The 19,153-nt window shown below is 40.8% G+C and overlaps 1 protein-coding gene across 10 annotated transcripts in view; it reads right to left on the reverse strand.

Moving 5' to 3' along the window:
* IRAG1 (inositol 1,4,5-triphosphate receptor associated 1) overlaps positions 1-19,153 on the reverse strand; it is a 123,517-nt gene that overhangs the window by 30,394 nt on the left and 73,970 nt on the right. For all 10 annotated transcript variants that reach the window (XM_047693283.1, XM_047693288.1, XM_047693287.1 and 7 more), the window contains 2 exons: positions 7,945-8,068; positions 1,485-1,515 (listed from right to left, as the gene is read on the reverse strand). In XM_047693283.1, coding sequence (XP_047549239.1) covers positions 1,485-1,515; positions 7,945-8,068 — 155 coding nt within the window. The remainder of the gene's footprint in view (positions 1-1,484; positions 1,516-7,944; positions 8,069-19,153) is intronic.

The raw sequence follows: 19,153 nt of genomic DNA on the forward strand, positions 1-19,153 counted from the left end.
CACTGCTGTGAGTTCTGTGCACCTTGACTCATTTACCCCCACAAAAAGCATCTGCAATAGGAAGTGTTGTGGCCACTTTGTGGGTAAAGAGACTGAGACCAGAGAGGTCATTAACTTGTTCAAGGTGACATGAAGTAGTAGAACCAGGATTCAACTTTACACTATTTGATTTCAAAGCCTGTGCTATTGTCACCATGCTGAACACTGATTGTGTCAGTATACATCTGCAGATAGAAGGTGGCCATTAAACAAATCGCCCATAGCCTATCTTCACCGGTGTCGGTGGGTGGGGATTTTCTGTCCTACCCAAGCCTCAGTCCAGTCAAGTTTATCAATAATGTTCAATGTTTAATTTCTATACCTGAGTTGTCCCCTTCATGACAGTGTGATATAGAGAGTCCTGTATTTAGTTAGAATATTTGGGTCTAAATATTGGTTCTGCTAAGCACTGGGTCTGGGACCTTGGGTAAATTAGTTCATCACTTGGTTTCCTCCTTTGTTCTAATTCCTGCTCTACCAACTTCACTGAGCTGATTGGAGGATCTGTTGAAAGGATGGATGTGAGTGTGTGATGAACTAAGTGCAATATCTGTGTACAAGGTAATTGTTACTATCTCTGGGAGACATTTCACATTGTGTGTCTTCCTCTGCTTGTCCAGTCCACTGGGTGTCAGAAAGGGAATATTCATCTTGTTATTGTCAGTGGCAAACCATGCTACAAAGACTTTTAAAACCTTTTAACCTCCCAACCTGGAGTAAAAGATTCTGGACTCAACCAGGTTCTTACCCTCTTCCTTCTATCAACTCCAACCTAATTGTCTTAGAAACAAACTAGGTGCTGGCATCAGAGGTCCTCACTACCTTACCACCTCACCTGGGATGCAATGTCTTTGTCCATCTACCCTACCCCTTCACCAGAATGAAATGCAGACAAGTTCCTCTCAGCTCACCCACCAACTCCATTGGGATAGCATCTCTACAGAGACAAGGAGGCCCCAAGGGGAGTAAAGGAGGAATCAGGGAAGGCTGATGAGCTGACAGCACAGCTTCCCACCTTGGCTGAGCTACCTTCCTTATGTCTGGAACCCTCAGAAGGGAAGTACCTTCTTCCTCTGGACCAAAGTTTAAAACTTGAAATCTGACCATCTGTTATTAATTTTGAAATAAATTTGGTTCAATTCTGCAGCCTCTCAGTAACTTTGCATTTCTAAGTCATACTTTTAAAGAGCATAAACCATTCTTGAAGAAATGTAGAATTTCCAGCAAACTTCTCATCTCTGACTAAATTTGCCAGAATCTTCCATCACCTGGGGTGGGAGTCTCAGCATTTCAGTAGGGCTGATCGCAATATCCATATTATCCCACAATCACACATTCTCATTTTTGTACAAAATTGTCAGGGGCAGAGGCTAGAAAATGGAATGTTTTCAATAAACCCAGTCGAGCTCAGGCACTAAATTTCATAAAGCACTGGAATCACTTACCTCAACTTCCTTTTCGGTGAGTGGAGGGGCACTGTGAAAAAGAAAAGACATGCAAATGAACTATATCCAACCTATGAAATAAACCAAAAAGTGACTTTGAACAACCAGCAGACCATGTCTTTCCAGGAATGTAGTAAGAAGAATTGGTGAGTTGGAAAAGATACAGGGTACCCTTTGTGTGAGCTCTGTAATCATAAGACATTTGCCCAGATATTGACTCCTACAGAGGAAGGGTGGTAGAAAATATTAGATCTTGGCATCAGTCCTCCATCAGCACCCACTACTATCTGTGACTTCAGATAAGTTATTTAAATTTGCTTATCTGTAAAATGGGAATAATATCTACCTTGCAGGAGCATTATAAATATGTATACATATGTATATATAGATATATGTGTGTGTATATTCACACATATATGACACACACATGTGTTTATGTATGCATACATGTGTAAATGTGTGTGTGTATACATGACATCCACACTGAATAGGCATTCAGGAGATGCTAGCTGCTATTATGACTAACTCACGGGCTTATTGTGAGGACTTAGTAAGAGAATGCATGTGCTACATACTTTATAAACTGTACACATCTGAGTAGTCTTTATAATTTTTTCAGGCCTGCCCTGGTCTGTAAAGCCTGACCCTTCTCCTGTCTCTGAGAGTTGTGACAAGAGTGCATGTGGGCCAGAGAATACAAGGTAGGAAAGGGTGCCCAGAGTTCTTCTCTACAGTGAGAACCTCCTCTGATGGTTGGAATTAGAGACCAGCCAAGAAAGTCCCAGCCCCTACACAGGTATCATTCTGAGAGGTTCCTCTTCATGTGCGATGCGCACATTTAGCAGTCCTTTTTTCTGCATGCTCACTCTGCTTCTGCTGCTCTTGCTGTTGACTAAAGCTAGTCCTGTTCTGAAACCCAGACAATGTAAATAATGCGCAGGCCCTTTCCTGTGCTGGGGTGGGAGGACTGGGAGGGGTCCTACCAGCGTCATAGGACTTGGCAACAGAGCACGCCATCGATAAGATTCTCAGGAAACACAGCTTCCTCCTTTTGACGGGTGTGAAGGGACCCCAAGAGCAAAGGTAGGGGTCAGTTATCTCTGCAAGGGGCTGGTTCTCACCCCTGACAAAGGACTGTGAGAGCCTTCCTGTGAGGATGAGGCAACAAGACCCCATGGTCATCAAGTCAGCAGAGTACAGAGCATGGAACAAACAACTGCAAAGATGTTTGATGTTGTATTACAATGCTTGTCACAACCCCACCCATCAGGCCCTTTACTCTGTGGGCCAGCCAACATAATCTTGATTGTCATATAGCGCACATATTGCTTAAACGAATTTATCAGATGTTGCTCAGCTTGCCTTTGACTCCTGGCTTTATTTGGATAGTACATGAAATATACATATTTTCATTATTAACCAAACTTACTATTTTGATAATTCAGTTTCTGCTTTTCTTCTATAGAACACATTTTTTTCCAAAATGTGCAAAGACAGCCTTGAGGACTCAAGGAGGTGTGATTTAAGTTAAGAAAAAAAAAAAAAAAGGCCACATAACATGGTCAGCTTCTGATACAGAGAGCTCTATCTTATGAACTGGTATAGACAGCTAGGGGTCAGAGCCATGGGCCTTCAAATAAGATGGAAGCCCAGCAGGTTATGTAAAATGAGATTATTTGGGATGGCAATGCCTGCCTCAGAATTTAAACTCCCTTAAGTAGACCTTAGAATAAAATCAGGATCTTTTGTGAACCAGCCTCTACCAGACTCTCCTTTTCCTATTCTCCATTGACCATTCTGCTCCTCACACTCACTTCAGTGTGGTCCTAGAGGCTTTGCATTTACTGTTTTTTCCTTTTTTTATCCCCACTTTCTTTCATAATAGCTTTATTTGAAATATAATCCACATACCACAAAATTTACCCTTTTATAATTTATAATTCAATAACTTTTAATATATTCACAGAGTTATACAACCATCAATCACTATGGTTAATTTGGAACTTTCCATCATCTTCAAAAGAAACCCTGTACCCATTAGTGAGCCATCTCCCCCAGCCCCATTCCCAGCCAAGGCAATCACTAATCTCCTTTCTCACTCCATGGATGTCCCTATTCTGGAAATTTCATAAAAATGGAATCATACAACATGTTGCTTTTTGTGGCTGGCTTCTTTCACTTAGCATAATATTTTCAAGATTCATCCATGTAGTAGCATATATCAATACTTCATTTTTATGGCTGAATAATATTCCATTATATGGATATATCACAATTTACTTATCTAGTCATTGGACATTTGGGCTATTTCCACTTTCTGGCCAATATGAAAAACACTGTGATTGAACATTTGTGTATAAGTTTTTGTGTAGACACATGTTTTCATTTCTCTTTGTTATACACTAAGGAGTAGAATTGCTGGGCCATATGGTAACTCCATATTCAACTTTTTGAAGAATTGCCACACTGTTATTCCAAAGTGGCTGCACCATTTTACCAAGAACTCTGGTTTCTTCACATCCTCACCAATACTTAGTTATTATCCACCTTTTTTATTATAGCCATTCTAGAAGATGTGAAATGGTATCTCGTTAACATTTTGATTTGCATTTCCCTAAAGATTGATGTTGCACATCCTTTCAATGCTTACTGACCCCTCATATATATCCTTTGAAGAAATGTCTACTTAAATCCTTTATCCTTAAAAAATTAGTTATCTTTTTATTGAATTAGAGAGTTCCAGATATATTCTGGAAATAAATCCCTTATCAAATGTATGATTTGCAAATATTTTCTCACATTCTGTGGGTTGTCATTTCACTTTCTTAGTGGTATTGTTTGCATCATAAAACTTTTGTTTTGATGAAATACTATTCATCTATATTTTTTCTCTAATTGCTTGTGCTTTTAGTTTCATATCTAAGAAACTATGGACTAACCCAAAGTATTGAAGATTTGTTTTTATGTTGTCTTCTAAGAGTTTGATAGCACTAGTTCTACATTTTGCTCTATGGTCCATTTTGAGTTAATTTTTATGTATTGTGTGAGGTTAAAGTTATTCCAACTTTACTCTTTTGCATCAAGTCATCCGCACCATTTGTTGAAATTACTGTGCTTTTTGTCTGGAAATGTCTTCACCAAAATCTTTGCATGGATGACTTCATTTTGTCATTTGCATGTCTCATATTCATTACTACTTTATCATAGAAGCCTTCCTTGACCCTCTACCCAATGTTCTATTCCTATGTTATTCGCTGTATGTGACTATCTCATGGTCTTCTTCGCAGTTTTGCTGTCTGGAATCATACATTTAGTTACTTGAATATTATTTGTCTCTCTGCCTAGAATGTAAGTGCCCTAATAACAGGGACTGTGTCCGTTTGTTCTCCATTCTAATGTCTGGCACATAATAGGCACTCCAATGACTACTTATTGATTAAGTGCCTATTTATTGCTCCTATTGGTTTTTGATCCAGTGATATGTCCTTTTTGCACTCTTGTTAATCAACTACTGACCATATCCATAATTTGGGCTCCAGACCTTACCTTTCTCTCTTTCTTCCTTCCTTCCTTCCTTCCTTCCTTCCTTCCTTCCTTCCTTCCTTCCTTCCTTTCCTTCCTTCCTTCCTTTCCTTCCTTCCTTCCTTTCTTTCTTCCTTCCTTCCTTCCTAGATTTTGTTTATTGATTTGTCAGAGAGAGAAAGAGCATGAGTGAGTGAGCACAAGCAGGGGAGGGGCAGAGGGAGAGGAAGAAGCAGGCTCCTCGCTGAGCAAGGAGCCCAATGTGGGACTTGATCCCAGGGCCCTGGGATCATGATCTGAGTTGAAGGCAGATGCCTAACTGACTGAGCCACCCAGGCATCACCAGACTTGATTTTTCTACTGAATTCATTCAATTTGCTGACTCTCTGAGCTCCTTCTTGGTATGGTCCAGTCCCAATTCACATAGCCCACATAGATCATGAAACCAACTCCTTCATATTAAAACTCAAGTATAATTTCCCCATATTTTTTCTAAGTGAAGGATTCTTGAAATTCTGGCTTCCCCTTCTTCTGGGCAACTCTTTGCCCATCTATCCCAAGCCCCAAAACAGGGGTAGAGAGTTCTGGGCCCAGCCACGAGCCTAAGCTGCAAATAGCCTTTACTGAGGCCAGGAGGAGGGAGCCTGGTTTAGTGGTTGGAGCAGGGAGTTTGGGGATGGGCAATGTAGCTATTGACACAATGCATGAGAGCTACTGACTACAATCTGAGAGCCTGGACCACAGTTCAGAAGCTGATCTTAATTCATTGACCATGCAGGCCCATGCAGGCCCATGCAGGTCCAGCGTGGCCTCAAGGTTTGTAGCTAGTAGCTATTAACTTATAGAAGATAGAACTGCTCAGTTTCCCTCACCCGGGTAAGCTGGGGGAATTTAATTAGCTGGAGGTGAGCTCTAATGACACTAATTATCTTCAGCTTTACTGAGGAAAAAGAAGTCAATAACACTATTCACCAGCCTTGTTCCTTACAGACAAGAGTGCCAGTGCTGGTTTGGGTACTTGTAACAGGCCCCTAGTATAATGGAAAGGCACTGAGTCTGCAACCAGCCCACCCTGAGTTCATATTCCTGACTCTGTCACTTACTCGCATGTTGCTTTGCCTCTTTTCTCTCACTGAAGATAAACAAAATCTTCCTTTCCTGCTTCACTGGGTTGTTACAAACACCAAAAGGCACAGCATGTAAACATGCTCTGTAACCTGCAGTGCGCTGCCAAGCTTCTCCTTTGGTTTCCTGCCTCTGGACAGCCTCTCTCTGCCTTCCCTGAGATGAACTGGCCCCACCCATGCCCTCCTTCAGCTGTGGATGCAACCTGTTTCTTTTTTTAAAATTTGCCTATAATGTATTATAGGGGTACAGGTCTGTGATTCATCAGTCTTACAGAATTCACAGCACTCAACATAGCACATACCTTCCCCAATGTCTATCACCCAGACACCCCATCCCTACCATCTCCTCCCCTCCAGCAATCCTCAGTTTGTTTCCTGAGATTAAGAATCTCCTATGTTTTGTCTCCCTTTCTGATTTTATCTTGATTTTCCCTCCTTCCCCTATGATCCTCTGTCTTGTTTCTCAAATTCCTCATATCCATGAGATCAAATGATAATTGTCTTTCTCTGATTGACTTATTTTGCTCAGCATAATACCCTCGAATTCCATCCATGTCATTGCAAATGACAAGATTTCATTTTTGATGGCTGCATAGTATTCCTGTGTGTGTGTGTGTGTGTGTGTGTGTGTGTGTGTGTGTGTGTATACCACATCTTCTTTATCCATTCATCTGTTGATGGACATCTAGGTTCTTTCCATAGTTTGGCTATTGTGGACGTTGCTGCTATAAACATTGAGGTGCTCATGCCCCTTTGGGTCACTACATTTGTATCTTTAGGGTGAATATCCAGTAGTGCAATTGCTGGGTCATAGGGTAGCTCTGTTTTCAACTTTTTGAGGAATCTCCATATTGTTTTCCAGAGTGGCTGCACCAGCTTGCATTCCCAGCAACAGTGTAGGAGGGCTCCCTTTTCTCCAGAATGCAACCCGCTTCTGACGTGTTTCTGGCACTTTTCCTGATGCTGGCTTAGTTTCTAGGCCCCTCTGAGCATTGCCCTGATGACTGTGTTTTAGGTGATGATAGTGTGCAGTTTGAACATCGCATCGCCTGGACAAAACTTGTTTTCCTTTCCCCCAAATCAGGGAGTTCTGTTACATCTGACTTCTCCTCCTAATGGCCTTTCTCAGGCCCCCAACAATTTAGTCTTCAGGTTACTTGAGCCTGGCAGGATGCCTCAATTGCAGGCACCCACTCAATTCCTAGTCCTTAGTGATATCCTCTCTTATCTCCTCCATTCATTTTTCAATCCAGTTATCAAGGGTGTACCATGTGCTGACATGCCTGCTTACACACTGTCTCTTTTAGCTAGTGCAGCATCCTACCAATGACAGCTCAGTATGACCTTTGTTGTATAGGTGAGGAGGCTGATACTTGGCAAGTGAAGTCACTTTCTCCGTGTGTGGAAGAGCCTGGTAGATTTTCCAAGCAATCCTTCTTCATGTGGTTCCAAATGTTCTACATCTCTGTTTATGCATAAATCAGACCTAGAATCTCTCAATTATGGGTAAATGATAGATCTCAGACTGAAACCATTTCTCCTGGGCCAAAGTCCACCACACTCTGCTGCCATGAGCCTCTGGTGATACCTCATGCCCACCTGTGAAACCCATCTGCTGTTTGAGTTAGAACAACCTTACGTGGCTCTTTATTATTCTTTTTATTTTTTGCTGCATTAGCCCTGTCTGGACCACTAGACTTTGAACTTTCTGGGGTCAAATATCAAGGCCCATGCTGTCCTATGTCCCATCTAGAATCTGACACAGGGCCTACCCAATACAGTGTCTTATGCATCCCATGCCTTCATTTTACCTTCCAGGGAGAGACCTGTGGACCCGCAGTTTGCGCAGCAGCATGTCAGAAATATTAGGCATGACATCCAAGCCAGTCTTTGGTTCTTCTTCCTCAATAGCTGAGGAGAGTTCAGAAGGGAGCCCTGAAAAAAACCAAAGTGCTTAACTTATAAAATGTCTGAAACCACAGTAGCACTGTTGGTACCTTGCTTTAGTTTATAAGAACCTAATTATATGCTAGGGGCTTTATAATTTTTATTTTATCTTCACAATGATCCAATGAGCTAGAACTTAATCATCCTATTTTACAGGTAGGTAAGTCAAGACTCTGCAAGGTTAATAACTTAAAGTCACAAGACTAGTAACTCATAGTCAGATTTCAAATCAATTTCGTCTGCTCTAAATTCTAGTTCTTCCCATTGCTCCCCACAGTACCAAGCAGGCTCCTGTGTCTGGGGTTCAGGGTTGGTTTCTGGCAACTGAAAGCTGGTTGCTCTTTAGATGTAATATTTGGAAAAGACCCCTCTCTTTGGCAGGCTTCTCAGGAGGCCTGTTGTCCAATTATTCTTTCTCAAATGAACTCAGTGATTCAATCACTGATGTCCTACCTAGAAATCTGGTTCCATATCCCCATAGATAGAAATAGAAACAGTGTTTTTCCAGGGTAAAGTTAGGGTCATTAGATCTTTTACAGATCCCAGAAATAGATGCCTCTTAGCCAAAAGAACCAATGAACAGCCTTTTGTTATCTCATAAAACTATCCTGGGTGTGTGCTCTGAGAGCAGAAAGAACCAACCAAGTATTCTCCTTCCCATAAATCTTTCTCCTGTTTGAAGACAGCTCTTGTAGCTCTCTAAAGCTTCCCTTCTCCAGGCTTTACCCTTGTTTTTCCATCTGTTCATTATCACCCACTATGGCCTATGCCCTCTAGATATCATTCCCTTCCTGCACACGTTCTGACTATTGCTGTCCCAGATACGCTCTAACAAGTGCTTAACTCAGGAAGACATGGGCAAATGTCCCTGGCATTGACATTTGTTATTCATGCAACATAGACTCACTGTACCTTACTATGGGCTTACGGTACCTTTAGGATTAAAAGCCTCAAATCTCTTTTACTTGGGTGAAATCAGGTATCTTCATCCCATACAATGGTTACTTTCCATTCACATGCAGGACTTCTAGTCATCCATGTTCTACCCATCTCTCATGGGCAGGTTTCCAGCCAGCTCTTTTTCCAGAATTGTACACCAGGCCAGAGATTGGGACTAGAGGTATACTTGTGGTAGCCATCTAAGTGCAGCTAAGATTGGGAGTCATGTGAATTAGAAGTTTCTCCAAAGGAGAACATGCAGAGAGAAGAGGACTTATATAGTTTGGTTCAAGATAAAGATTATTTAAATATTTTGAGCTTTCCAATAACAGAACAGTGTTCAGGAGTTTGCTGGTACTTAAGGTATCCCAGCAAAGTCTGGAGGGCCATCTGTCAGAAATGGGGGTAGTCAGTGACCCTTCTTTGAATATAAGATTGAACTAGATGTTCTCTTAGCTACCAGTCATCTCGTGGGTTCTGTCTTGGCACTTACTGCTCTCTGACTTTTCAGTGTGATAGATGATAAACCTTGTGTTCCCTCTGGTTTTGCTATACCTTTATGTATCCACAATGCACCCACCACAGAGATAATTAAGCAGTGGATTCCTGAGAAATCTATATGATTAATTGAACCATAGAAGAACTAATAATCAAATGAAAGCCATACCAGGGGCTTTTGCCAAGAGAAGTTGCCTAGGTTGAACCTCCCCTGCCCCACCAAAAAAATAACTAGTGAGGCTTTCTAGCTTGATAAGATGGCTGTCTGAAGGGTGATCCTAGAACTTGTAGATCCTAGAACCAGTCATCCTCCTCGTGAAGTCAACAATTACAAAAATTTTTAAACCATAAATATACCAGCAACTCTCAAATATAAGAAAAAGCAATCATCTTTAAAAATAATGGCTAGACAACAAATTTGACAATCTGGAAGAAATGGATGCATTCCTAGAGACATATAAAGTACCACAACTGAACCAGGAAGAAATAGAAAGCCTGAACAGACCCATAACCAGTAAGGAGATTGAAACACTCATCAAAAATCTCCAAACAAACAAAAGCCCAGGGCCAGACAGCTTCCCGGGGGAATTCTACCAAACATTTAAAGAAGAACTAATTCCTATTCTCCTGAAACTGTTCCAAAAAATAGAAATGGAAGGAAAACTTCCAAACTCATTTTATGAGGCCAGCATCACCTTGATCCCAAAACCAGACAAAGATCCCATCAAAAAAGAGAACTACAGACCAATATCCTTGATGAACACAGATGCAAAAATTCTCACCAAAATACTAGCCAATAGGATTCAACAGTACATTAAAAGGATTATTCACCACGACCAAGTGGGATTTATTCCAGGGCTGCAAGGTTGGTTCAACATTCGCAAATCAATCAATGTGATACAACACATTAATAAAAGAAAGAACAAGAACCATATGATACTCTCAATAGATGCAGAAAAAGCACTTGACAAAGTACAGCATCCCTTCCTGGTCAAAACTCTTCAAAGTGTAGGGATAGAGGGCACATACCTCAATATTATCAAAGCCATCTATGAAAAACCCACGGCAAATATCATTCTCAATGGAGAAAAACTGAAAGCTTTTCCGCTAAGGTCAGGAACATGGCAGAGGGATGTCTGTTATCACCACTGCTATTCAACATAGTACTAGAAGTCCTAGCCTCAGCAATCAGACAACAAAAGGAAATTAAAGGCATCCAAATCGGCAAAGAAGAAGTAAAACTATCACTCTTTGCAGATGATATGATACTCTATGTGGAAACCCAAAAGACTCCACTCCAAAACTGCTAGAACTTGTCCAGGAATTCAGTAAAGTGTCAGGATATAAAATCAATGCACAGAAATCAGTTGCATTTCTCTACACCAACAACAAGACAGAAGAAAGAGAAATTAAGGAGTCCATCCCATTTACAATTGCACCCAAAACTATAAGATACCTAGGAATAAACCTAACCAAAGAGACTAAGAATCTATACACAGAAAACTATAAAGTACTCATGAAAGAAATTGAGGAAGACACAAAGAAATGGAAAAATGTTCCATGCTCCTGGATTGGAAGAATAAATATTGTGAAAATGTCTATGCTACCTAAAGCAATCTACACATTTAATGCAATTCCTATCAAAGTACCATCCATTTTTTTCAAAGAAATGGAACAAATAATCCTCAAATTTATATGGAACCAGAAAAGACCTCGAATAGCCAAAGGAATATTGAAAAAGAAAGCCAAAGTTGGTGGCATCACAATTCCGGACTTCAAGCTCTATTACAAAGCTGTCCTCATCAAGACAGCATGGTACTGGCACAAAAACAGACACATAGATCAATGGAACAGAATAGAGAGCCCAGAAATGGACCCTCAACTCTATGGTCAACTCATCTTCGACAAAGCAGGAAAGAATGTCCAATGGAAAAAAGACAGCCTCTTCAATAAATGGTGTTGGGAAAATTGGACAGCCACATGCAAAAAAATGAAATTGGATCATTTCCTTACACCACACACGAAAATAGACTCAAAATGGATGAACGACCTCAATGTGAGAAAGGAATCCATCAAAATCCTTAAGGAGAACACAGGCAACAACCTCTTCGACCTCAGCCGCAACAACTTCTTCCTAGGAACATCGCCAAAGGCAAGGGAAGCAAGGGCAAAAATGAACTATTGGGATCTCATCAAGATCAAAAGCTTTTACACAGCAAAGGAAACAGTTAACAAAACCAAAAGGCAACTGACAGAATGGGAGAAGATATTTGCAAACGACATATCAGATAAAGGGCTAGTGTCCAAAATCTATAAAGAACTTAGCAAACTCAACACCCAAAGAACAAATAATCCAATCAAGAAATGGGCAGAGGACATGAACAGACATTTCTGCAAAGAAGACGTCCAGGGGGCGCCTGGGTGGCTCAGTGGGTTAAGCCGCTGCCTTCAGCTCAGGTCATGATCTCGGAGTCCTGGGATCGAGTTCCGCATCGGGCTCTCTGCTCAGCAGGGAGCCTGCTTCCTCCTGTCTCTCTGCCTGCCTCTCTGCCTGCTTGTGATCTCTCTCTGTCAAATAAATAAATAAAATCTTTAAAAAAAAAATAAGACATCCAGATGGCCAACAGACACATGAAAAAGTGCTCAACATCACTCGGCATCAGGGAAATACATATCAAAAGCACAATGAGATATCACCTCACACCAGAGAGAATGGCTAAAATTAACAAGTCAGGAAATGACAGATGCTGGCGAGGATGCGGAGAAAGGGGAACCCTCCTACACTGTTGGTGGGAATGCAAGCTGGTGCAACCACTCTGGAAAATAGCATGGAGGTTCCTCAAAATGTTGAAAATAGAACTACCCTATGACCCAGTAATTGCAGTGCTGGGTATTTACCCTAAAGATACAAACGTAGTGATCCGAAGGGGCACATGCACCTGAATGTTTATAGCAGCAATGTCTACAATAGCCAAACTATGGAAAGAACCTAGATGTCCATCAACAGACGAATGGATAAAGAAGATGTGGTATATATACACAATGGAATACTATGCAGCCATCAAAAGAAATGAAATCTTGCCATTTGCGACGACGTGGATGGAACTAGAGGGTATCATGCTTAGCGAAATAAGCCAATCGGAGAAAGACAACTATCATATGATCTCCCTGATATGAGGGAGAGGAGATGCAACATGGGGGGTTAAGGGGGTAGGAGAAGAGTAAATGAAACAAGATGGGATTGGGAGGGAGACAAACCATAAGTGACTCTTAATCTCACAAAACAAACTGAGGGTTGCTGGGGGGAGGGGGGTTAGGGGGGTGGGGTTATGGACATTGGGGAGGGTATGTGCTATGGTGAGTGCTGTGAAGTGTGTAAACCTGGTGATTCACAGACCTGTACCCCTGGGGATAAAAATATATGTATATAAAAAATAAAATTAAAAAAAATAATGGCTAGACAATGATGTGGATAGAACTAGAGGGTATTATGCTAAGCAAAATAAGTCAATCAGAGAAAAACAATTATATGATCTCTCTGATATGAGGAATTTGAGAGGTGGGGCGGGGCGTCGTGGTGGGTAGGGAGGGAAAAAAAAATGAAACAAGATGGGACCAGGGAGGGAGACAAACCATAAGAGACTCTTAATCTCAAGAAACAAACTGAGGGGTGCTGGGGGGATAGGAGGGAGGGATAGTGTGTCTGGGTTATGGACATTGGAGAGGGTATGAGCTATGGTGAGAGCTGTGAATTGGGTAAGACAGATGATTCACAGATCTGTATCCCCAAAGCAAATAATACATTATATGATATGTTAATTTTTAATAAAAAGTTATATGCAGAAAAAAATAATGGCTAGAGAAAGACAGAACTTGCTAGGAATAAATGTAGAGCTCCCACCCTTGATAACCCTTTTTTCTTCCCTCAAAGAATCATTACTGAGGGCAAGATGTTAAGAGGAAGAATTCTGGCAAGAGTGTAATACCACAGAATAAGAAGGGAAGTAGACTGAGGGGGTGAGCAGGCAGCCTCCAGAGGAGATTCAGAAAGTTTCTTCAGAAAGGAAGGATCTCCATGCCACTACAACAATACTCCCAACAAGAGAAAAAACTTCCTGTGTTGCTATTTGCTTTTCTTACTGAGTAAGAGGGGAGAGGAAAAGCAGAATGATTGCACAGCATTCTACCAGAGCTGATTATCTCAAATAATATGGAGGGATTTACCAGAATTTAAGACAAAAGAAAAAAAATAAAACAAGCCCATCCAATAAAGTGTGGGCAGGAGACACATGGAAAGCCCCAGTTGAAGCTGCTCCCTACCCCTGACCACCACTTTTTGAAAAATTGCATAGTGGCCAAACTCCTTGGATTTTGTCTATTTTTCCTTTCCTCTATCTGACAGGGGAGTGAGAATGGCTGCTGGGAATAGTTGAGCCAAGTCTGGAAAATAAACACCTGGGCTGATTGTCTCTACAATTCTACCCTAAATTGGGGAAATAATCTATAATCCACTACTACTCACCTAAAAGCACAAGATATGCCCATACTGCAGTGTAATAAATTCATATGTTGGACTATGAACAAAGTTATAGAAAAAGGGCAGAAACCAATCCTACAAACACCACTACACACAGCTCCATCTGAACTTCCCCTTTTCCCTACCACCAAAGCAGTAATAAAGCAAACATAAAATATCCAGTCTTCAGCTAAGCACTGCAGGGAGGACAGGGATCTCAGATAAGGTTGGAAGGAGTCAATGAAAATTGACCTTCATAATATATTTAGGTAAAGAGAAAATCCAGGTGAAAATGTCCATATCAAAAAGAAATAAAATGAGAACAATGTCATGGCAACTACGTGGCAACTGAGAAAGAAAGACTGAAGTATTTAGAGATTAAATAATGGACCTGTAGTTGAGATACTGGTGAGAAATTTACAGACTGTGGTGTCTTTGAACTAGTGAACAAAAGGAACAATTCATATATACATTTATACATATATACACGTACGCACGCACACACACACGTATGTATAAAGAAGTGCTTCTCCAACTGCTCTTGTGGAAAGAGTAAGCCATCTACAGGGAGAGGTGGAGGTTGAGGGGAGCTGGAAATCAGCTGGTCTCAGACTTCTCTACAACATTAAATACACTGTAGCGTCTACCAAGTTCTGAGGAAAAGAATGACCCAAAATTTAAAACTATGCAAGCTGTCCTTCAAGAAAAAAGATAACATTTTTAAACGTACTAAAATTCAGGAAACAGCACCTTTGAGCCCTTCTAGAAAAACTATTGGATAATAAAATCTAGCTAAACAAAACATAAATCAAAATCACAAACTAGGTAATGGTGAGCCATCGTAAAGGGAATGATGGTCAGCATTAAATCCTTTTACATATAAGTTTAGGGCTAACTAACTATAGAAATTATATTTACAGAATGGAATGTAGATGGTAAAGCCTTGACAGCATAAAAAGTATAATTTATCATTTGTATTTATGGAGATGGAAGGATAGGAAGAAATATGAAGGTGGGAAGAAATGCAGTCACTTTCATCTTTTTCAATAGGAAGTCAATAATCCAAATTTAAAACATGGAATGTAAAAAAAGTACCTCAATGACTCCAAACTCTTAATGCATTTCATAATGTATATTTTAAACTTTAAAAAACTAATCTCTGTTTTCTAGAGGAAGAAAATGCCAAAATTCAGCAATTCCTACAGTTTCACTCTGCTTTAATTCAAGTTCAATTACATTTTCATACTTTTTATCTAAAATAAGTACATCTAGCAATCTAGCATAATCTTCTTCCTTCTTCCCTTCCTCCTCCTGTATTTGTGGGAAGAGGGCATTCGTTAGAAGCTATATTTACTTTCTTTGCATTTTTCACTATTATTTAAATATTTTGATAATATGCAAGAGGCATTTTAACGGTAGAATTATTTTAAACATATCTGCCTGTATTAGCTCATTCCAATGAAAGCATTTGTTTCTGGTAATCTCCAAGACTTAGAAAAATAACTTCTGGGGCTCCTGATTAAAGATGCTCTGAGACTCAGTATGATCCCCAAAAGGCCAAAGCTATTGGTTGGGGATAAACTTTTCTCAGATTGATCTTCTCAAGGAGGACTTTTCCCTATCTGAAATCTGAGGGCTCTGAGCTCAGACTGGGGGTAGCTAGAGGGACTCCCCATATCTTTCTCAACCTCCATGTCCAGATATCCAACTACTTCCTAGATGTTGTCACTTGGATCAAGATGATGAAAACAATTTCAGCAGCCACTATTATCAAACATCAACTTGTGTTAGGTGTAGCTTCTGATTCATTCTTTACAATAGCCTTGCAAGATAAATATTGCTAAGCTAATTTTCTGCATTCTAGGAAACTTAGGCTCAGCTAAGTTAAGTAATTTCCCAGTGTTCCAGCTAATTAGTAGTAGAACTGGGATGCAAAACTAGGTCTGTCAGACTGTGGCATCCAAGCTGCTCTCCGTGAGCATTCAGCATATCCAAATCCAAACTTGATGTCTTTCTCCTCAGGTGAGCTCTTCCTCCTGTTCTCCCCATCCTCATTTATGATGCCATCACCCACCTTAGCCATCCAGACACACATTTGGTGGTCTTTCTGGTCTTCCCCTATACCCTGTCTCCTCACCAAGTGCTGGCAAGCTGACCTCCAGAGAGCTCTCAAACCTCCTGTCCATCTCAATCCACAGTCTTATCACCTCTCACCATGCTGTTTCCATACCCTTTTTACCAGTCTCCCTGCCTCCAGCCTCTCCCATTCCAGGCCAGCTTTCATAATTTGTCAAGAAGAATTATTCTCAAATTCAGCTCTGATCCTGATGCTTCCTTATCTGCAGGTTTCTCTGGCTTTCCAAGGGGTCCTGAATGTAGTTCAAACTCATTAATTGTCCCTCAAAGCCTTCACTCTCCCTACTCCCTACTCATACTCCACCCTTCGTATCCATCTCTCTAGAACACATGATCCACTCTTGGTTCACGTAGGATTACTTCTGTTCCTGAAGCATGCCGAGAACTGGAAGATGCATGTGTGTCTTTGCTCCTGCTGTTGCTTCTGCCTCCAGTGCCTTTCTTTTCCTCAGCTCAAAGCAGCTGCTCCTGGAATCCTGCCCTCACTCACCCCTACTGAGCTGGCTGCTTCTTTCCCTGTGTTCCTAGGTACTTTGTATTGTAAGGTCTTGACACAATATATTATAGTGACGTTTTCTATCCTTGTGTTTCCTCTCCTAGAAGGTGAAGGTGAGCTCATTCATTTATCCAGTATTTATTGAGTGCTTACTATGATTCAGACAATGGGCTTGGAACTAGGGATATCATGCTGAGCAAAACAGACAAGTTGCTGTCCTCTGGGAGCTTGTTACCTCATGGGACAGAGATTAATTACATTACATTTAGATCAAACATTTCATTTCATACAGTGATAGATTTTATAAGACAGAAGGATCTGGAGGTACTGAAGAAGTGTTCTCTAGAAAAGTGACATTTGAGCAGAAAAGACTGAATGAGAGTTCATTAGGCAAAGAGGATGAGAGGAAGAACATTCCAGGTTCTATGCCTATGCCAAGCCAAGGAGAAGGAGTTGCTGAAGGAAGGCCAAGATATTGAGAGTGAGGAGAGTGGCCCTTGAAAATATGGGAAAGGGGAGGAGGGTTAATTACACAGGGCCTTGTACATCCTACTAAGGATTCTAGTGCTCATCTTAAGAGTTGAATAAAGGGCCCTGAAAATGCTGAACCAGATTTGTATTTCAGAGATTTCCTCTGGCTGAGTATAGGCAGTGAATTGAGCTGGGTGAGGAGGTTAGGAGTGCTGAGAGATGGGATGGACGTTGTTGAGGTAACTGAAGGAACCAATAATGACAGCCAAGACAAGGCCCTCTTTTTGAAGGCAGAGCCTGAGTCTTTTTCACCTCTGCATTCCCAGCATGCAGTCTGGGAACTAGCCCACAATCAGCCTCACATCTTTGGCATGAAATGACCTGCAAATGATTAGGACCCAAACATCCTACAAATGGTCTATGAAGAGAACTTGTTGGATTGTTGGAAAGACCAGATGCAGCAGGAAAGAGCCTCCCAATCCTCAGAAACTGAAGGAGAGCCAAAGTTCTTAAGATTCCAGAATGTTCTGATAAGGATCTTTCCCATTTCCCAAAGGGACAGCCAACAATTATCATAAGAGACTCGAGTTTTTCCTATGAGCTCATATACATTGTTGTATTTAGAGCTCCCAAAAAGAGCTGGCCTCTTTAGCTTTCACGGAGACTCCCAGAGTCTTTCATGCTAGATATGAGAGGAGATGCAACATGGGGGGTTAAGGGGGTAGGAGAAGAGTAAATGAAACAAGATGGAATTGGGAGGGAGGCAAACCGTAAGTGACTCTTAATCTCACAAAACAAACTGAGGGTTGATGGGGGGAGGGGGTGGGATTATGGACACTGGGGAGGGTATGTACTATGGTGAGTGCTGTGAAGTGTGTAAACCTGGTGATTCACAGACCTGTACCCCTGGGGATAAAAATATATTATATGTTTATAAAAAATAAAATTAATAAAAAAATGAAGAAGAAAAAAAATAAAAATAAAAATAATAAATAAATAAATAACACCCATAATAAAAAAAAAAAGAAAATAGATTTGCTATCCCAATTAGGGAGAAGTAATGTTTTTATAACAATTTAAATAATGGAAGACTGGGCACCTGGGTGGCTCAGTGGGTTAAGCCACTGCCTTCGGCTCAGGTCATGATCTCAGGGTCCTGGTATCGAGTCCCGCATCGGGCTCCCTGTTGAGCAGAGAGCCTGCTTCCCTCTCTCTCTGCCTGCCTCTCTGCCTACTTGTGATCTCTCTCTGTCAAATAAATAAATAAAATCTTTAAAAAAAAATAATGGAAGACTTCTCAAAAGAAAAGATAGGCAAAGATTATTATAAAAAACTTTACAATTTCTCGGGGCACGTGGGTGGCTCAGTGGGTTAAAGTCTCTGCCTTCAGCTCAGGTCATGATCCAGGGTCCTGGGATGGAGCCCTGCATCGGGCATTCTGCTCAGCAGGCAGCCTGCTTCCTTCTCTCTCTGCCTGCCTCTCTGCCTACTTGTGATCTTTGTCTGTCAAATAAATAAATAAAATCTTAAAAAAAAATTCACAATTTCTCTAAAGTAAAACTTGTTAAAAAGCAAAAAATGATGGGATGAAAAAGCACTAAGAAAAATACAAACCCAACAAGAGGATGTAACATTTGCAAATATTTATGCACCCAATATAGGAGTACCTAAATATAAAACAAACGAAAGGGAGAAATTTTCAGCAATGCAATAATTGTAAGGGACTTTAATAACCCCACTTTCATCAATGGAGAGATTATCCAGACAGAAAACCAATGAGGAAGCATTGGCCTTATATGACGTATCAGACCAGATGGACCTAATAAACATATACAGAACATTCCACCCAAAAGCAAAAGAATACATATTTTTCTCAAGTGCACGTGAAACATTCTCTAGAATAGATAATATGTTAGGAACAAAACAAGTCTCAATAAATTTAAGAAGACTGAAATTACATCAAGCATCTTTTCCAAGCATAATGGTATGAAACTAGAAATAAATTTCAAGAGAAGAA

Source organism: Lutra lutra, chromosome 10 (assembly GCF_902655055.1).
Source record: "Lutra lutra chromosome 10, mLutLut1.2, whole genome shotgun sequence".
Lineage (NCBI taxonomy): Eukaryota > Metazoa > Chordata > Mammalia > Carnivora > Mustelidae > Lutra > Lutra lutra.